The 16,851-nt window shown below is 38.1% G+C and overlaps 1 protein-coding gene across 2 annotated transcripts in view; it reads left to right on the top strand.

Moving 5' to 3' along the window:
* The window catches only part of PLEKHG1 (pleckstrin homology and RhoGEF domain containing G1), a 141,071-nt gene that overhangs the window by 33,141 nt on the left and 91,079 nt on the right, over positions 1-16,851 (top strand). For both annotated transcript variants that reach the window (XM_035538962.2, XM_035538961.2), the window contains one exon: positions 3,114-3,188. In XM_035538962.2, coding sequence (XP_035394855.1) covers positions 3,140-3,188 — 49 coding nt within the window. In that variant the 5' untranslated portion in view covers positions 3,114-3,139. The remainder of the gene's footprint in view (positions 1-3,113; positions 3,189-16,851) is intronic.

Below are 16,851 nucleotides of genomic sequence, written 5' to 3'. Positions count from 1 at the left end.
TTCTGTGTCACATAACTGGACCTCAATTTATAGATGGAACACTTAAAATTGCTGAGAGTGCTGTGGGAAAATGTTGAAGGCTGTATACTGGTAGTATAAAGTTTGCACCCATCGAACTGTTCTGGTACTGCTATTCTCCCATGCAGTTTAGAAGAAGCTAGGGAATGGCAACACGTTTCACAGACTGTTTCCGTGATGAAAATCATTACAGAGAGTGACAACTGTTTCTAGACAGTGTTCTGAAGATTTGTTTTTCAGGACACAGAGGTTGACTTTCTTCAACCTGGTATACCTATGTGGAGCCTCCCTTGCTATCTCTTACTGTAATGTGGAGTTGCTAAATTGGAAAACTTTGAAAGCAATTTGTGGCATAAGAATTTTTAAATTGCCTTGTACTGTCTGAGTGAGTTCCTGAAACAGAGTGCTGCAGTAGCTCTGGGATGTCTGAACCTGTTAAATGAATACCCTTTGTGTGCAATAAATCGAATGATCCAGCTTTCAATTTACCATTCCATTACTGCAAATGCCAAGGTCATTCAATGCCTATTTGAATTCTGGTGTTTTTTGTGCAGGAAATGATGGGTTGTGCTCAACAGAGATGAGCACAGGCACTCCATTAAATTCCTGAGAAGTGAATGTTGGTAGGTGTCTTAATTTAAGTGCTTTCTGGAACTGACTTTGGATGACACAAAAGAAAGGGGTAACTTCTTTGGAAGGTCAAACAGAGAGAGATGTTGGTCTATGTTAGACAAGGAAACTTGTACTTACATAAATAAAAACTGGGGCAAAAGAGGCCAGAAAAAATAATTACTTTTTTTTCCTTGCTTCAATTTAGCTCATCCAAAATGTGTCAATAAAAATCAAAAATTATGTCAAGACTGCCAGTTTTATTTCATTAATGTCAGTAAGTTACTCACTAAGCATTTCCATGGTGAACTCTACTTAGTATTTATTTTAATACTGTGCAACTTGATACAACCCAAACCAGAAATAAATACATGGATATCTGTGTTTTATTATTTTAAATGTGTAGTATCCTGAATTTGTGATATGAAATAATTTATTTAAAATGTAGAATTTAAATAAACCATTTTCTTGAAGCTTGAAATGAATCATGAAAATAAATATAGTATTTATTGGTATAACTTCCTAGTTCAAATGTACTAAAAGGATTAACTACTTCCTGTCTACTTTACTGTTTAATTACTAAATAACTGGCATTATAAACTGGCATAATATTCACAAATATGTATTACATCATTGCAGGTTGGATGTGAGCTTGCCAAGTTTTAGAGTTAGTTGGTGTGTTTATTCTAGTCAACTGTTTAGATGTGATAAGCATGCATAATTAACTTGGAGTAACTTCTTTAAGCAACAGATTTTATGTTTTTAATGTCTTTTGGAGAGCGTGTTTCGGTTTTTCAGCAAATTTATAAAGATTTTGGAGATGTAGTTGTTCAAATACTCCATTGAGGGCACACTTGTTTATTCATCTTGTGACACTGTCCAGCTGTGGTTCATGAACTCATGTGCACAGACTCTTAGGTGGATAAGCATTATCACTATTAATTTTGCGGAGCTGAGAAAGGACTTTTTGGGTAGTTCCAAACGTTCAGTATGTGTCATGTTCTGCAGATGTAACACTTGTGTAAAGGACAAAGTGCTACATCAGTGGCAATTCCTGTGTAAGAACTGGCAGATTTTATCTTCAGTGGAGATGAACTGGCTGATGTAGAAAGTCACGTGCAGTGGAGTTTCTGTCAGCTAAATATGAATTAGCTGAATTAATGTAACCTTAGGATGTGTTAGTAGATCATAGCCTTAGATGCATCTAAGGTATTTCTAAGCTTTTAAAAATAAGTGAATTAAAAATGACAAATATAATTGTCCTGGATAGCACACCTGAAATACTTCTTGTGACTTAAATTGCTTAAGAAATCCTACGTATTTTGTGTAGTTTGCACTTATTGTAAAATTAATTGGTTGCTAGTTAAGAAAAGTTTTAATTCTAGGTCTGTTGATAGGATTCAAAACAAACCACATGAATTTGAGAACAAAATAATTGCATAGGAAATAAAGTGTTACCCTTTTATTTTGTTAGTGTTCAGCCTCCGTTTTACTGCAGGATGGGCTGGGGAGGTGTACCAGAACCTGATAAGTGTCTGAATTCTGTGTTGAATCAGCTCTGTTGTCTCAACATTGCTGGAAACAGGGTGGTTCATTGACATCATTAGGGATTAAGGCTGGGCTGTTAATCCTCACAGTGCTGCATGCTCTGGGCACTGTTGTACACAGCAGTGAGCTATCTGAATTGTCACCTGAGGCAATGTCTCTGCCAGGTGATGCACCATCTCCTTTGGGCAGAAAATCCTGCTTTTCTGTCTTGTTGTTATTATTACTACTGTGTCCTGTCTGATCTTGAGCTTTGTGTTATATAAAATGGCGTGTCAACCCAACTGTTGATGGGAAAATATTCAAAGGTGTTAAAAAGAAGGATGCAAAATCCCAGTCAGTATATGTTGACCATCAGGCAGTACTGCAGAGGTACATAATGCTGCTAAGAGGAGATGGGCCCACTGTTTGCCTGAGAAGCCCTTAGTCTCTGCCTGCTGCTGGGATGGAAGAAACATTTGTACTCCACAGCACAGTAAAGCTTTAAACTGTTTTTGTGTTTAATGCTGGCTGGTGTGACTCTGAGTAGCCACTCTTTTGTTAACTTCAGCAGTACATAGGTGTAAGCAACTCTTTCATCCCAATTCATAGGCCTCTGACTAGAAACTCTCACTTGTGGGGAAAAATATCCAAGCTCAAAGACTGAAGTCTACCAGATATAATTAGTACTTCCAGTCTACCGTTGCGATTTATTAGAGGGCCTGCCTGCCTATAAACGAATGCTACAGTATTTGTTCACATCCAAGTTATGTTCTACGGAACAGTATTGTAGATAAACGCTAGGGAGTTTTGTTTGTTTACATATCTTACATCTAAACACGGAAATTATGAAAGCTGAAAATTCATCCTTCATGAGTGGGCATGGGGCAGGGGAGTGTCCTTCTGAAATGTACTGGTTTTGATTAAGAACGCTTTTTTTTTGTTTGCTTTCTGTCCATTAGATTTTGCTAAGCCTGTCCCTGCTGAGATGCCAGATAAAACTCCTGGTGGTGCAGAACCTGTTCCCAGGAATGAAGGTGAGTAGTTTCCTTTCCTTCAGAATACTTTCATTTTCATGAAGTGTCATGATATTCGTGAAGTATTAAGTCAAAAAGTGAACTTCCCTTTATGTCCTTAACCTTAAGGAAGAGCTGAACTGACTTTGTGTGTGCATATTCATCTAAGTAGCAGTAACTATCTGAACTGGGGAGAACCAGTGGGCTGCTAGGATTTCACGCTTGGAGAATAAGTTTTGTCCCATTTAGATAGGGAGATCTTGTGGAATGGGGTCAGATTTTTGTGTGGGGTACTTAAGTCTCATAGAACCAAAGCTGGCATTTATAATGGGGGATGACTGATACAAAGAGGAAGCAAAAATGTGTGACTTCCATTAAAATTAGTGGAGTACTGAAATGTTCAAGTCTTTTTGAGAATAAGACTCCGCCCAACCCCCCATCCATTAACTTTAAATTGCCACATATGAATATTTGATACTTGATTTTAAGGATTATTTTTTTAAATCTAAAAGCAGTTAGGTTCTTGCATATTTGAGTCCTTCAGAAACACTGCTGAATTGTGTTTTACTAAAATACTGTATAAAAGAAATTATTTGCTATTTCATGTCAAGGTTGTGGGGTGTTTCTGACAGTCTAGTGACAAAACTTGTGTAACTCTTCCATACACTTGCTTTCTATATCATGCCTGTCCTCTTATAAGTACTGTATTTATTATATGTGCTTTATTTTTGAATAAAACTTGCAGCTCAGACTGTGTCATACAGCATTCTCTCTGCTGTGTTATAAGGCTTTCTGTCTAAACCTTAAGACACCCATCTCAAAGTTTAGTTTTTAAAAAGTATTTTAGTTGTATTTAAATCTTACTGTTGACATTTGAAAGGCATCTCAAACATGCTGAAAAAATAACTTCAAAAAAGTGCATCAATAACAGGCGAGAAAGAAATTTCCTTCCTTGTAAAGGGTATTAAGCTACATGTAATTGCAAAAGTCTTTTCTATTAATTTATTTTTAAAGATTAATATATGCTACTATGAGAACTCTCAATACCAGATGAGAAACAGTCCAGCTAGGCTTCCAAAGGATTGAGTGCTCTTTCTGATACACATTTTGTGTGCTCACCTTCTAAATAAATCTAATGCTAAAATGCTGTAATTAAGTCCAGTTAAAAGCAAGGTCTCCACTTGTGCTATGAATTAAGACGTGGAACAATTGTCATGTACCTTGCGGGTTGCTTCCCTAAAAGTAGATTATGTGATCACATCTTTAGCTCTCATAGGTACTAATGAAATCTAAATGAGTTATAATTATCTACTCTGGTAATAAATACCATGCATCGATTCTTTTTTCTGGCTGTGGGGTGGTGGCAGATAATGCTGTGGTTCAGTCCTTCAGCCTCTAAGAGGAGTTCTGGTAAATTTAGTGAGGGATGATGTAAAACCTTCTGATCAAATTGGGGGAAAATGTCTCTCTGTGAACGGTAACTTTATTTCCTCTTGGTGCATTTTAATTTACCACATAAGCGACTTCCAGTAAGTGAGTCGTAAGGTGTGCTTTGGCTTTATGTCAGGAGTTAAACTTGTGATAGCATGGAGTTGTAGGTGGCCTTGGGACCAGGGGTCTGGGGGAAGGAAGGGGAGGGAACGGAAAGAATCCTGCAGCGTTGTTAATGGTGGGGTCATTGACAGTCACCTCGGCCATCAGGCACAGGCTGATTCTTCTCCTTATGCTGGCAATCAGAGATTGACCCCTGTTAAGAGGGATGGGTGAGGACTGAGAACTACCGTGTTGCGTCAGTGAGACACTGAAAAGACAACTGTCTTTAAGGTTGCTGGGAACATCCCAGGTACCAGCTGCCAAATATTTTCCTGCGAACTCCAGCCCCAAATTACAAGGTTGAAGCTGAACAAGGGATCGTTCATGTCTAGGCATAGGAGAGAGAGGCAGGAAGCTGGTTTTCATTTCATTTTTGGAAGACACTCATGAAGCCTTCAGTGTGTCTTTTGTTTCTGTAAATGTGGTTTCATTTCACCAGAAGTGTCCTTAGGTAAATAAATAAATACAATTCCAGAAACATCTTTGCAATTAAGCAAATCTAGAAACTGCCCTGAGGAACTTGTTCAGTACCTTGTCAATTACAGGTTATTTGCATCTTGGAAAATGTGTGATGGGATGTAAAAATGAGGTCAGTCTTGCAAAATACATAGAAAGCCTTCAGGTGGCCACGGACTTTCATGTACTTGAAAAATAACCCGTTTCAGCAGTGTTATTTCCTCTACTTCCAAAGCTCATCATGTACCCAGTGGGTTTGGAATTCAGGGAGAAAGGGACGTATGTTGCAAGAGGTTTCTCTCTTTTTTTTTTTTTCTTCCCCCTCATTGACCAAGTTCTCACACTAGAGGTTCATGTATGTGCTGTTCATATCAAGAACAGATTAAGACTGAAAAAGGCTTCTGCTTTTCCAGGGAGATGATTTTTCTACATTTATGCAACCCTCTCCTGGTAGATGCTGTATTTCAGAGCTTTAACTATAAAATCTTTATGAAAATAAAGGCCTGAAACATTGTGTTATGTATATGTCTCAAGAAATAAACATAGTATCATTGCACCCTGAAGACATAATATGCATTCTGCATGTAACACACTGATACTTATGTTTATGCAGACTTGTATAAAGAAGTTTGCTATAACAACTGGAAGCTCAAACAATACAGATTACAATGATAAAATCTAGGAAATTTTCAGGAAACATGCGATTTTTCAAAATCTTTCAGTTTCCCCAAAACAGGGGCACTTCCTTTACTTGGCTGGAGGTGGCACAGGATGAACAAAGATTTAAAAAACAAAAAACAAAACAAAACAAAAAAAACACGCTAGGGTCTGAACATGAAGGACTGGTTGTGCCTGGGATAGAGTTAATTTTCTTCATAGTAGCTGGTATAGTACTATGTTCTGGATTTCTGGAGAAGACAGTGCTGACAACACCCCAATGTTTCAGCTGTTGCAGAGCAGTGCTCACACAGAACCCAGGACTTGTACGCTCCTCACGCTGCCCTGCTAGTGAGGAGGTTGGGGATGCACAAGGAGCTGGGGGGGTGGGACACAGAGGGGGCCCAAATGGACCAAAGGGATGTCCTGTAGCATGTTAAGTCATGCTCAGCACTAAAACTGGAGGGGGAAGTTTGATAGGGCGATTGTCGGGGAATTAGCTGGGCATTGGTAGACTGGTGGTGAGCAATTGTTTTGTGTATCACTCTTTTTTCTCCTTGTTTCCTTTTTCTATTTTCTTACTAACCTGTCTTTTTCTCAACTTAGGAGTTTTCTTATTTTTTTTTCTCTCCTGATTCTCTTCCTCCACCCTGCTGGGGGGAGGATGGGGACAGCGAGTGAGTAGCTGTGTGGTGCTTCACTGCCTACTAAGCCTAACACACAAGGCTTGAGCGAAGGCATTTTGATTATTCCGGTAAGACTAGCTTCAGTTAGCGTACAGTGGTTGCTGAGGAGCTGAACTTATAAAGCACAGGTAATCAAAGTGTTGCTGTAGAGAGGTAGGTGTGTCATACTCCTCGAACTGTTCTGTGTGAACTTCTGCAACTGTGGGACGTTGACTTGCTGTGCAACTGACACATGGATACAAATCCTTGCCCTCTTTCCCATGGTACTTCCTCTTACAGCTATGTCCTTTGTGCTTTGCTGGTGTATGTTTTCAAGGTTTTTTGGTGTTTACTAGCTTCTGACGTCTGTTGAATCAAGCAGACAAATAATGCGGTGTCTTGCAAGTTATCAAGGAAAGTTAAATCTGGAAAGCTTTCTGACACCAAAATTAACCAGAGGTTTTTTTTTATTTTTTTTTAAATTGAATCCTAAGTTGCATGTTTTGATGGAATTCATACAAGATTCTTGTGACTTGAAATCTCCCATATACCAGAAGAGAGATCAAAAATGATCATCTGGATCATTAAGAAACTGTGCATGACTATATGAGGCTGTGTAACTGTTTGTGTTTATTGTATGTATAAGTGAATGTATATGCATATACATACATAGAAGTGTGTGTGTACACTTCAAACATTTTAAAATATTCTTTAGCACATGCAATGCTTAGTGAAACAAATTATGGGCTAATCTGGATGCTTTGTTTTTAGTCACTTCTGAAATTAATGTTTTCCTCTTAACAAAAGGAAATAATGAATAAAAATGGATCTTAGAAACCTCATGTGATGTCTTGATTTTCACATTATACTCAAGACAAAAACATGCTACTAATGTCTTCTAATGATACTAAATCAATGCTGGTGCAAGTTAAAATTTCTACACTATAAGAGGTTTTACTGTTTTGTTTTCATAAATACTTTTACAGAATGTTATGATAATGTTTGCTCAAAAGAATCGCCAGACATATGCCAGTAGCTGCTCTAGCATTGATTTGTAAGATAAACTTCCACAGTCTTTGATCACATGCATCTCTATATTTACTTAGCATTTATACAGTTCGCTGATAAACGGGAACGTTTCACTGGTCCAGAGTATGGACAGTCAGAAATAAGAAGTGAGTGTTTAATTATTCAAGTTTAAAATATCACTGCTACTTATGTGCATAAACATTTATATAAACTTCATTAATTTTTTCCAGACATCTTATCGCTGCTTGTTTTTTTTTCAGAGAAATGTTCATGCTACCAGTGGTCTTCAAAAAAGGTGTATTTGTTGTTACAAATGTCTGACAATTAGCCTTTCACATTTATAAGGGTCAAGTTGGGTTGACCAAAGTGTTGGCAAGATAACTGATTATCTGGAAATTTAAAAAAAAAAAAAGTCAGTGTTGCTTTAACCTAGCAGTACACCTCCCTGACCCTCACCCACTGACCCACTGCTCTGGTTAAGCCATGAGCAGACAGGAGCAGACAATTGAGAAATGAGTTTCCTGTACTTAAGTTTCTGTGACTTAGTCCTTGACTTGAGGGTCCCCAGTGAGCGGGCAGATTATTTGCTTTACTGCTGCCTTTTCTGTCAAACCCTTTTGAGTCAACACTTACATTTATAAATTTCACTGGTTGCTTTGTGCTCTAGGGAGAAGAAGAAAAAAAAAAAGTAAAAAAACGCCACAACACCACCTTGAAGTTCTACTGTTGCAAAGATGTAGGGGTGTGTACATCACACAGGAGGAATATTTTTTCAAGAAGCTTGTGTGGCTCTCAAGGAGTGGTAGACAAACAAATTAAAACAAGAAACCCCACCATGATCCTCATATAACTTTCTTAACTGTTTTCCTACGGCAAAGCTATTATATTCTATTTACAATGGATGCATTTAGAACAATGTACTATGTCAATACCAGGAAGTGGATTGAGGGTATTTCTGTTTTAGCTTGCAAAGGAATTAGCATTTGTTCTGCTCATGTTTGCTGAAAAGTCACTCTTAAACTTGTGGTATAGTTAACACTTGGCAATTAGACTGTGACAGGAGTACCTCACCCCTTGTGTAAATTCCTCTTCTCACACTGGAGAGAGGCTGCTGTCATTCACAGTCACTGCTCGTAATGGTATTTGGAGCTGGGTAATTGGTCATCTGCAAAAATTTAGGGGAATGATTTTATATGTTTCATCATGAATTATCTTAGAGAATTAAAAACAGTGATTTTGATCGTGTTGTTTTGTTTGTTTTTGGTAGCATAAGAAAATACTTCTGATACTGAATGGCTTTTATAACAATGAAGTGCTTTATCCTGTGGACTTCTGAGAGAGATATATATATTATTATTTTTTTTTTGGGTCATGATACCTTTGACCAGCTCTTTGTAACATGATGTTTACCTTGGTAGCTATTTGGAAGGCTCTTACACTCAAAGTTTTTGAGGTATCTCTCAAATGCCTCCTGAGCAGTAGTTAGAAAGTTATACAGATGTGGGAACCTTTATTAGGTTTCTCCAGTCAGCTTGTCTGGTTGCTTTTCTGTGCCTTAAAAAGCAGAAATCTTTGAAGAGAAAGATGTGAGGAAGTTAACCTACCCCAAACACTTCTTCCTTCCCCTTGCCCACCCTACCTCCATTCATTAAGCAAGTTCCACAGATTCCTCCATCTGGATCCTCCCTTACTTTTTTTGTGCTTCTTGCTAGCATCCTGAAGGAAACTAATGCTACACCAGTGCTTTGTAAACAGGCACTAACAAACGTCAGTGGACAACAAGTTGGTATCATTGCAAACTTTCTGATAGTATCAGCAGTGTTTTTCCTTGCATTGCCTACCTAACGACAATAGCAGGAGCCTAACAGTTGTTACTGTTATTCATGGTAAGTCTTGTTTAGTTTTATAATTTCTCTGACATATGTTTGTATGTTATTTCTGCTGTAATATGTAGCATGTTGCACTGGAAAAACATGCAAGTACAGCCATGTAAATCTGTAGACTGCCCAATGAATCTTCAAATCCACTTCAAATGCAGTGAAGAAAATAGCCTAATTTCTGCCTCCAAAGTTTGCCAAGACTGATTCCTGCATTGCAGGAATCCCAGGGTAAGGACACTTAGCAAGGAAGTGCTATAGTTAGGGAGAAATTTGCCACTGCACTTTATTATATAATATACCCCTTTTCAAGAAATAAAATAAATGGAAAAATGAAGCATCTTTCATAAAGCTTTTTTTTTTTTGATTCTAAGTGTGTGTGAAGTCACAGATAACTGTGGTAGTAGCGCAGTGTAGGTTTAATGGTGTATCACTGGGCTGAGATGGGAGCAAATGCATCAGTGTGCTGGTAGATGGTGACTGTAAAATTCACCTACCTGCTCCTGTTCCCTGGAACAAGTTTGCTTTTATTCCTTGCTCCTTTCTGTTTCCTGCAGTTTATTGTTGCCTAACTGAAGGGAAGAGATGTCCTGAATAAACAGCGTTTACTGTGAGTCTTAAAGAAATCAACTGTGCTGTTATGTGCACGAGAACTTGTGGCCATCAGATGACTTCAGATGCGTGATATTCAACACAAAAGGTCATGACTGTTTATGCAGAAGGTGGAAGATTTTGTGGACTTCCCTGACAAAGGACAATGTGAACATAAAAATTCACATGGGTTGAAGGGGAGACCAGAGAAATTTCTGGAAAAGAGTTCCAAATAGAAAAGCTGCTGCAAACCAAGGAAATCCCTTGAGCTGAAAATGGTTGGAAGCTAGAAGAATGCTGGGATGAAATATAGTACATGCTTGCTATGTTCTTACTGTCCTCAGCAATATGATCTTCCTGTACTGAGTTATTTTTCCTTACTTACTATTCATAGTCTCATTTTGTATCAGCTTTTAACCCCCAGAAAGTCATACCCTGAAGGAGGACACAGTGTCTGTATAAAAGCAGTATCTGAAATCTTTAACCCTAGTGCTTATAAAAGGAGGTGGTGAAGCCAAAGCAGGTTTGAAATCTTATTTAAAATGGGAGAAAAGACAAGGAGAAGGGCAATGAAATTGGATATTGAGTTTCAGATTCCTCACTGTTGGCTTCTGTCTGCATACTAAGAGAGGCTGGAACATATTTTTTTTGAAATACTAGTTGTTATAATGCATAATGACTGTTGTCATAACTCTTTTGAAAAATTTGGGCTAGCTCTAGTGCACTGGGCTTGAGTATTAGTAACAGCCAAAACAAAAACTAGTGCTCTGCTGTACTTGCACTGCAGTTACTTTGCTGCAACCAGACTGTTTGCAGCTTTGTGCTCTACAGCACGGCTCAAATTCTCTGGTTGTGTTATGATGCGTTACACCACAATATTGAATCAATTTACTTTTTTTTTCGAAATCACTTTGACTATCTAAGTCACTGGGCTGTGCTGGGTCCTACTTTTTTTCTCAGCTGCCAACAGGATGTTATCTGGATGTGCCCTTCAAGCTTCCTCAGGTCAGTGGAGTGGAGAGGGGAGTGGGCAGCAGTGGCTGTTGCTGCCTTGATCTCAGGCAGTGAAGGGTGGTGACAGGCAGACTGTGCTGGACGCTGTGAAATGTTTGAGTACAGTAAAATCTGCTCTTCTCCAGACTGGTGTTTAAATCACAGATCACAAAAGTTTGCTATTAACTGGTACAATGACTTGTTCTTCAGATGCCCAGCAGTTCCCCTGGTGCTCTGACTGGTTGGTGCCTAGTCAGAAATTGCTGCTCCAGCCATCTGCTGGTTATGTCCCTTTAATCAGTGCAGCAGGATATTGTGGCCTGAACTGTTTAACCTTGAGCTTTGGAAAATAGTATGCTTTTTTTTTTCTTTCTTTCTTAGAATGTATTGATGATCCCATTTTTAAATAATTACTTTTGCTTTTCTGACTCAGTGGTAATTCATTCTTCATTCTGAAGCAGTTAGGAAGTGTAGCACTTGAGTTTGGTGCACTTTTTGCTTTTGTATGAAAAGTTATAAAGACCATATCATCACTTATAAACACTGTGCACATATTAAATAACCAACTATGAGTAATACAAAATAGTGAGTGCAGCTTCCATGGAACAATCTAATGCGATGTCATGAGGAAAATCAGGTTGTTTCTTTAAAGCTCTTTTGAATGCTAATGGTGTAACTTATTTCTAAATTGGTGTATCAAGATGAGAAAAATCTGAAACAATCCGAACATTTCTAAAGGAGCAAAGGTGCCTTGTTAGAGCAAAGAAAAGAGGTGTACTAATTTTCTGTGCAGTTTAGTGTAAGTATTCCTCTCAGATGCTATTTAAAACAGGTTGGAGATTACCTGGTTCTCGCAACGTTTTTTTAAAAAAAAGTGTTTACATTTAAGCTGTGATCTGTGACTTGACCGTTAGCCTGAATTATAGCTGAGGTTTCATATCCAGAGTAAAATATTGCCAATGAAGTTTTTAACTCTGATTCTCAACTTTATCATGTTTACATCATAAACAACCATCCCCAAATTGCACCACAAACGGAGCCAAAGGTAAAACACGTGAATGCCATAAAGCATCTCAGCATCTAGCTTTCTGATTAGAACAAAATCTTTTTTTCCTTTTGCATTGCTCTAAATTGTTTACTTGCAGCACAGCGCAGCAGCGATGGGGCTGGAGCGGTTGGCATGACTGAGCAAGGTGGGACGCATCCAGGGTGCTGTCGCCTCCCCAGCTCCTGCGCTAGCAATATGTTCCTCCTTGTTCTGCCCACCTGCATTTTCCCAGAAACAGATGAACCCATCTGTTTAGCTTGTTGTTTGTCATACCTGATGGCTTTTCATCCTTTCTAGATGAATGTTGGGGCTGCTGAGTTTTAAAGAGTGGATTCTTTGAAAGACTCCTCTCTCAGCTCTTTGTTTTCCTGCAGTTCATGCACTTCACAGCCCCTAGAGAAGCCATTGCAGGTTTAAATTCTCTTCTCATCTTCAAGAAGAGTTGTACTGCCATTATTGATCTCAGAGAAGACCCAGGATAGAGGATACACTGTGATAACTCTGTGATCCTGTAATCATGTGTGAGCATGACCTGGAGTGAAAATGTAGAAGTCCTATTCTGTAATTACAGATGTTAGGTGTATACTTTTGCATCTGGTCTTTCTAGGTCAGGCATGATAGCCATTGCTTCTCTTGGGACCTCTTTATGGGAAGACTTTGTCACCAAACAGAACAGTCACTTTTTGTTAAAGTGGTTACTGTGTATTAAATTACTTTTCAGCAGTACTTAGGGCATCCTAAAGTGATGCAGTTATCATGGAAGTTGTTATCCTCATGGAAGTTGTTATCCTAGGAAATCATGATATAAATTAGTTTCCCTTGCCATTCTCTTTCTGGGCTTGGGAGGGTTTTTTGTGTTTGTATGTTGTGTTGTGTTTTTTTTTTTTTTAATGACTGTTATGTGATAGTCATATGATTACAGGGTTTGTAGTGTTCTCCAGACTGTTGTGTGGAAACACGAACAACAGAAAGATCTTCAAACTTCTGCCAACTGCACAGGGTTAAGATACAGAAAATGAGCGAAAGTAGCAGTTCAAGTTAATCTTTCTGTCAGTGTTAATATTTGATTTTACTTACAGTAATAGGATGTAAAATACATTTAAGTACTTTAAAGTCAGTTGTTTCTTAAAATAAAATCAGTTTTCATACCCCCAAATTGCTTTTCCCTTTTTGAGATTTCCTCCATATTTTATCTTGCTGCTTTATTCAAGTGGCATGCTAAAATTTGTTTTCAGATTCATTGATTTCCCCCTTGTCAGCCATTTTTCTTCCAAAACAACTTTAAAGGACATTGAAGGATAAGAGGGAAAAATTGATTGCTTACGGCCAGTTAGTGAACTGCAACTCTTAAGATAAATTAGATTGTGAAGGTTACATTCTTTCGTCTTGAGGTGACTGCAGCCTTAAAACCAAGAGATCCAAAGTGGTAAAAATAAAGATCAGAGGACTCTGCCCTTTCAGCTACAGAGACAGCACAGGTACCTCCTAATTATTTACTGCTTTACTCTGAAGAACTTTGACAAGTACTATGTAGTTAGCAAATTAATGACTGCTAATATTAATTAATATTAATTATCACTTAAATGTTGTATTTTTTTTTCCTAGATCTTTTAGTCACCTAATTATATGTCTGGCAGTAATTTCGGGCTATGCCAGTAACAATGGAAGTGGGCTGAGAGGCCTTGATATATCATAAATTTAGAGAGATTAATAGAGAGAAAATCTTAGCTGTTAGGTTTTGCTTTTTTAATTGGCTCCCTATAGTTTAATTTAGCTTAAAAAGGGGGAAATTGCTGCCTGCTGACAGACAAGAAGGGAACTTGCTTTGAAGTTTTATGAGCAATAAAAAATTAATAGAAACTTTTTGCATGTTTGAGTGATACGTCAAACGATTGAAGTCAACTTCTTGAAGAGTCAGCAAACTGGCGGCCTGGTTACAGCACTACTGAAATACTTTCTGACCGCAGAAGGCGAAGATGGGGAAAGGTGGGAGATTTGGTCCTGTTGTATTATTTCCAGGTCCATTAACAGTCCAGATGAAAGAGTGAACACGTAGGAGGCTTTTAGTCTTTAAATTAAAACCACATTATGTTCTGGTAGCTGATTTGGTCAGAACATGCTGTAAAAACTGATTGTGTAGTTCAAGACGTGAAAAATTAGCGAATCCTTTGAAAATAGCAAATGTTCTTAGTTGTGGCTTTTGTGGAACAGTGCTTAGTATAAATGCCATTACACACATCTTGGCAATGGTCCCCACAATACGTATTTTATAGAATAATTTAAAATGGACACAACTTCCAGGTGCAATGCACAATTTTCTCTTCATATGCATAGAATGCACTCTACTTCAAGTGATGGAAGGACTAAGAAATAATTAAATGTGTAAGAGCCTGAATATAACCTCTAGCCTAGCAAGTCTGAGTCTCGTGGTTCACCAGAAAAGACAAGCAGTCCAAGTTATTTGGGTTCTGTTATGTCTAGTTTCTGTCAAGATAGTTAGGAACCACATGCTTCCTCTCAAGTCTGTGTTTGTAGGATGGGTTGGTTATCAGTTTCTGTAGTTGTAGTTTTCACTGCATAAAAATTTTGTGTTGATGGTTAAGTCTTATGAGAGGGTCTGTCTTTCACAATAAAAAGCAATATTTTAAGAATCGTGTAAAGAATGAGGCTAATCATTAGGGAATTTTGCCTAATGTCTGGCCAGGAGATGGTTCCGTCTAGTCATGTCGAAAGCAGGCCAGCATTTCTAAAGCTGGGATGTCCTGTCTTGAATGTTTTTCAAAATTAAATATATAGTTCACAGCAGGAAATCCTTGAGGATGATAGGACTCTGCTGTGACTCTCACAGAAAGAGAATGGCTGCGTTTCAAGGTTTGTCCCTGTTGAGGATCCCTACCCAGTGAGATAGTCTTGGTTAAGATTAGATCCCAGCCCTAGGAGCTGTGTAGTCATTCCAAAGGAAAAATAAGAGGGCCTGCTTAGGGCCATAAGTGTAATTATGCATAAATGTTTTTTTCTCTCATATTTTTTTCCCCCACATTTGAATGCTAGCAATATAAGTTCATTTTATTTAAAAGCTGTCTGAAGCTTTTGGAAGTCATAGGTTTTCTACTTCCAAAGAAGTGGCAGCATTAATTATAGGTGCTGGTCTGCTCTTATGGCAGCTGGCTTTCAAATAGGAATTTGAAGGTGTCCAAGAATTGCCCCCTCCTCAACCTGACTATACAAGTATTTCGTGAGCTGCTAAAGCAAAAGTATTTTAAAGGCAAAGTATTTTAAAGACCCATTCAGCTCACAGCTGTTAGCCAGAATATCACCCCAAAAGACAGAAAATTTTCTTGAGTTTGAAGTCCATCATAAACTAGTTGCTTACATCTCTACTCAGAAATAATTATGAAGAATATTCTACTTTTATTATAAAACCATGTTTGTTTTTTTTTAAATGCAGTTTAGTCCTGCTGCTTGTCATCCCCTCTCATTTCCAGCTCTCAGAATTAAAAACCAGCAGCCCTATCTTTTCATACACCTGGACCCATTTATTTGGACTCCTGTGTTAACAGAGCACTGTCCTACCAGCCCACAAAGAGGTTGGTTCTTGCTATTTAAGGAGCCATAGGTGAGTTCAAGGAGCTATATGGCTGAGTTGCATTGGAGGATTGAGGTTTTAGGTTGCATCTTGAAATGATATACAAATGAGATGTATGAATATAAGTGTTTGTCTAGTTGTACATTTCTTGATAATGTGCATTTAATGAGGTACTCAGAATTATTTTAAGTATTTTAAGTAAAGTGCTGAAGGAGAACAGTGCCTGCATTTCATATGGCCAGGTCTAATGCGGTAGAGAACTTGAGTTACTGTGTTACAGTCCTTTTACTGCAAGATTGCAAGCTTCATGACTACAGCTAACATAGCAAGGACTGATAGCTTTTGAAAAGGTCTTAGGTTTATGCCTGACTTTTTCTAGTAATAAAGTTTGTTTACTGCACAAGCTTGCTAGTTTGGAAGTGTATTGAGAATAATGATTTTTGGCCTCCTCCCAAAGCTAAAGTTGCTCACAATGATATGAAAAGTTTTATTTGATGTGGAGAAACAGCAACTGGAACTCACAATGCATCCTTCATGGTGCAGCGTGTTTCTGGGGAAAATGCTCTGTACACCAGTTCCAGAAACTTATATGTTAAGTCTGGCTTTCTGACTGAGAACGAGTATTTCTAAATACAGTGGTGCCTCTACAATCTTTTACCATCAGCTGGACTTCCAAAATATAAGGGCAGCCCATGCATTTATCACAGACAGCAACTTGCTTATCTCTTCAGGCCTAGCTAGAATCTGCAGTATTAATACAACAGCTCCAGTCCATTTTGTCACCTTTCAGGCAGACAATGTGCAGCTGTGTCTGATACTTACTGTCACATATACACATAATCATGCATGCACAATGGGATATGACCTTGTTTTTCTGTTTAAATGGAGGACAATTATATTTCCATACCTAAAAGAGATGAACAAGTCTCCTATAAGAATAATATGTTATTTTAAAGCTTGCTATTTTTTTTGTGTGTCTTTCTTACTGTCTTGGATTTTTTAATTAATTTATTTTTTTTTGCAGTGGTTTTATGAGAGAATTGTAACAGAAATATCACTATGGTCATAACGCTTTGAGGGAGGTTCTGTTTCATGAGGGAGGCTCTGCTTCATGAGGGAGAGGTGTATTCATGTGCAGAAACATGGATACATTTCAGATCGTGACTTCAGATTTAGAGCACAAAGCAAT

Source organism: Cygnus atratus, chromosome 3 (genome assembly GCF_013377495.2).
Source record: "Cygnus atratus isolate AKBS03 ecotype Queensland, Australia chromosome 3, CAtr_DNAZoo_HiC_assembly, whole genome shotgun sequence".
NCBI lineage: Eukaryota > Metazoa > Chordata > Aves > Anseriformes > Anatidae > Cygnus > Cygnus atratus.
The sequence above is the reverse complement of the archived record's forward strand: the minus strand, read 5'-3'. Positions and strand labels throughout refer to the sequence as shown.